The sequence below is a fragment of the Orycteropus afer genome, unplaced genomic scaffold (assembly GCF_000298275.1).
Source record: "Orycteropus afer afer isolate SDZICR_OR568_19922 unplaced genomic scaffold, OryAfe1.0 scaffold00017, whole genome shotgun sequence".
Taxonomy (NCBI): Eukaryota; Metazoa; Chordata; class Mammalia; order Tubulidentata; family Orycteropodidae; genus Orycteropus; species Orycteropus afer.
The window spans coordinates 7,452,022-7,455,865 of NW_006921604.1; the positions used below are offsets into that span (position 1 = coordinate 7,452,022).

The 3,844-nt window shown below is 48.0% G+C and overlaps 1 protein-coding gene across 1 annotated transcript in view; it reads left to right on the forward strand.

Moving 5' to 3' along the window:
* LOC103213785 (tyrosine-protein kinase ZAP-70) overlaps positions 1 to 473 on the forward strand; it is a 17,544-nt gene extending 17,071 nt beyond the window's left edge. The window contains exon 12 of the mRNA XM_042783523.1: positions 350 to 473. Coding sequence (XP_042639457.1) covers positions 350 to 473 — 124 coding nt within the window. The remainder of the gene's footprint in view (positions 1 to 349) is intronic.
* The last annotated feature ends 3,371 nt before the right edge of the window (positions 474 to 3,844 follow it).

Here is a 3,844-nt window from a genome sequence, read left to right on the forward strand (position 1 = left end):
TACAAAGTACTCCAGCAATCAATATCCCAGTTCCTCATGGCTGACAGTTGTCACCCCAACATCCAATGAATTCAATTGCTAAATCCTCACCAGTCACCACTCAGTGTATGGTTACTTCAGCATCTTGGATGCCAACAGGTCTACCTCTATTAGGCTGATAGAGCAACACTCCAGTCCTCTCGCACCCAAGACACCACTCTATCACCTAATGCCCCACCAGCCCAGTAGGCCTACACCTGATTTTCTGAGCCCTGAAAGTCCACCTAGCCATGCCCCATGCTTGTCCACCCTCAGCTGTAGTTGAGTTCTGAGGGTGCAATCAGTGGCCTGGATCTGCCTGCCCCCATAGGTGGGAGGACCGTCCTGACTTCCTGACCGTGGAGCAGCGCATGCGGGTCTACTACTACAGCTTGGCGAGCAAGCCTGAGGGGCTCGAGGCATGTGGACAGGGGGCCGAGGCTGCTTGTGCCTGAACTCCAGCCTGCCCCAAGGCCTGCAGACCCCTGCCTTGGACCTCCATACCCCAGCTATATCCTCTCTGCCTGCCCCTAGCTTCATCCCAGGACTGCCAGTCTGGCCAGAGCTGGCTCAGTTCCTCTCCCTCCCCCGAGCTGGGTAAGGGGGCATCTGAGCCTCAGGTCCACAGCACTCTAATATTCCCCAGCTGGCCATCACCTCTCTGACTGGGGGAGGGGGGATTTGCAAGGAGGGAAGCCCCTGGAGTGTGAGGCTGTGCAGCTTGGTCTTGGGTTGGTATTTATTGGAGGGGCTTTCTGGAGCTGACACCAAGGACCCTTCTCCTTCTGAGCTGTGAAGGGGAATACTCAGAGTTCTCAGGCAGCAAGTCTTTAGTCATTGCAATAAATTCAACTTTTCTCTGGTTGGAGCTCTCTCCTCTTTTCTGGGGTGAGGGTGGGAGCTGGGAAAGGGAGGTGGATCATTGGGAGGGGCCAATGAGAAGAAATGCCTGAACTTGGCTTCTCTTTTGTAGATCAAGCCTAGATGTGGTCGATGGGAGGATGGGGCTGGTGTCCTCACTTCTCCATCCTGGAATCATCTTCATGTTCAGTGAGGGCCTGGGGCAGAGTGGCAAATACTGCATCCTCAGGGAAGAAGTCCCTGATCCTTTTCCCCACCCCAGGCAGGGCCAATAGAGCATAGACTGGCTGAGTTCAAATCCTGACTCCATCACTCATCTACTTTTTTACCTTGGGCCAATTACTTGATCTCTGTGCCTCAGATGGGTGGGTGAGGTGGTCAAGGGACTGTGTGCACTGCTGGCCTCAGCATCCCTTCCTGTGCGAATTGCATGAGATGGGTGGTTCTCCACATTGGCTGAACAGTAGAATCACCCATAAAGCTTTTAACAAATGCTAACTCCCCACCTCCCAACCAAGTGAAATACATTGGTGCATTTTAAAGGCTCTTCAGGTGATTCTGTCACCTAGACCTCCACTTGACCAGTCCCATCTTCCTCTCTGGGCCCAGACAGTCACTGATGGCATCTTCATCACTCCGTGCCCCAAATACCTCCTCAGTCACACTCAGAAGAGTAGTCTCCAAGCTCATGCTGCTTTCATTTCCACATGTGGAAAATTGGGGTGCTTGAGTGCAGAACCCAACAGGTTTGGGGAAATGGAGCTAGGGAACCTATACATAGGCAAAGAGACTGTCATTCAAACAGAACAAGGGGATACTGTATGGTTTAAAATCAGGAAACGTGTGTCAAACTTGTATCTTTTTATCATACTTATTCAATCTGTACGCTGAGCAAATAATCCAAGAAACTAGACTATATGTAGCAGGATGAGGCATCAGGACCGGAGGAAGACTGATTAACAACCTGCTATATGCAGATGATACAGCCTTGTTGGTGAAAGTGAGGAGGACTTGAAGCACTTACTGCTGAAGATCAAAAACTACAGTCTTCAGTATGTGTTACACCTCAACATAAAACAGAAAACCCTTACAACTAGACAAATAAGCAGCATCATGATGAGAGAAAAGGCTGAAGTTGTCAGGGATTTCGTTATACTTGGTCCACAATTGATGCTCACATTAGCAGCAGTCAAGAAATCAAACAACGTATTCCATTGGGCAAATCTTCTGCAAAAGACCTCTTTAGTGTTAAAGAGCAAAGACGTCACTTTGAAGACTAAGGTGTGCCTGACTACTATCAATGTGGTACTATCAATTGCCTCATATGCATGCACAAGCTGGACATTGGCTAAAGAAGACCCAAGAAGAATTGATGCCTTTGAATTATGGTGTTGGTGAAGAATATGGAAAGTACCCTGGACTGCCAGAAGAACAAACAAATCTGTCCTGGAAGAAGTAAAGCCAGAATGCTCCTTGGAAGTGAGAGTGGCCAGACTTCATCTCACCTACTTTGGTCATATGGTCAGAAGGGACCAGTCCCTGGAGAAAGATATCGTACTTGATGAAGTAGAGGGTCAACAAAAAAGGGGAAGACCCTCAATGAGGTGGATTGACACAGTGATGGGCTCAATCATAGCAATGACCGTGAGGGTGGCGCAGGACTGGGCAGTGTTTTGTTCTGTTCTGCGTAGGGTCACTGTGAGTTGGAACCAACTTGACGGCATCTAACAAAAATCAATGGTACGATGCAGTGATTACCCAAATTATATTGTTTTCAGATATTTTAGTTTTATTAAACTTTGCTTATTAGTTACTGGACAATTATTTACATTATTATATACAAAATGTCAGACAATAAACAAGTCTTCACCTCATTTTTTATGGCCATTATTATTTGTTTCATTTTATGATGATTGCTAACAATAATTTTATTTTCTAGCAAAGAGGTATTTAAAAAAAAAAACATTCTGGGTGTCAACTGGGAATGCCGATCAACTGGCAATAAATGTCTGTTGAATGAGTAGGCTATTAACTTAAACAGGCTATTAACCTAAAGTTGGTGGTTTGACTCAGTGGCGTTGTGGAAGAAAGATTACAGCCAAGAAAAGCCCGATGCATCAGTTCTACTCTGAAACACATGATGAGAACGCCATGAGTCAAATTGACTACACATCAGTTTTTTTTTTTTTTTAAATGAAGGCAGGAGGATGTAGTTCCAAAAGATGACCACAAGGTGTCGCTGTTTCAAAAATAGGCTAGCTCTGTTTCTCAAACAGGGCTCTAGCTACCTCTCTTGCCTGGAGCATTGGCCCAGACTCCTCTCGGTCTCCAGCCCCTTGTCCTATTCCCTGCAATTTATTCATCCCAGAACTACATGTGGGATCTTTGCTACAAGAGGCTCTGATCAAATTCTTACATTTCCTTCCATAGTTCTTCAAACCTATCCTTGTTGACCTTACTTCATGGTCAGCCTTTGCCTGGAGCTACAGAGAGTATTTGACAAGGGGGAGTATCCAGGGATGTAAGGGGGTGGGGTGGATGGGTATCTGAGGGCGGCGGGGTGTGTCGGCACCTGGAAGAGATACCCACCCTGCTGGAGTGGGGGCAGGACCAGCTGGGTCCTGGCCCTTTGTGGACACAGGGCTCCTCTGAGCTTCCTCCCTGCCTGGCTATGTGGTGGCTGTAGTGTGCTTTCCAGGCTCCTCTTGACTTCCTGGTCTCCAGCTGGGCTTGTGGGCTGGGGCGGGATGAACCAATGGCTTCCTGCCTCTCCCTGGACCTGGAGAGGAGCAGAAGGGAAAGGGCCTCCCCACAGCCTCATTTATTCCTTGAAATCTGACTCTAAAGGTGGTTTCACTGGAGTTTTCCTTATGTCTGGGGCCTCTGGACTCCATCAAGCTTCTTGAGCCCCACGAGACTGTAGCCTCTTCAGATCCCCATCTCCGCCCCCTCCACCCACCACCAA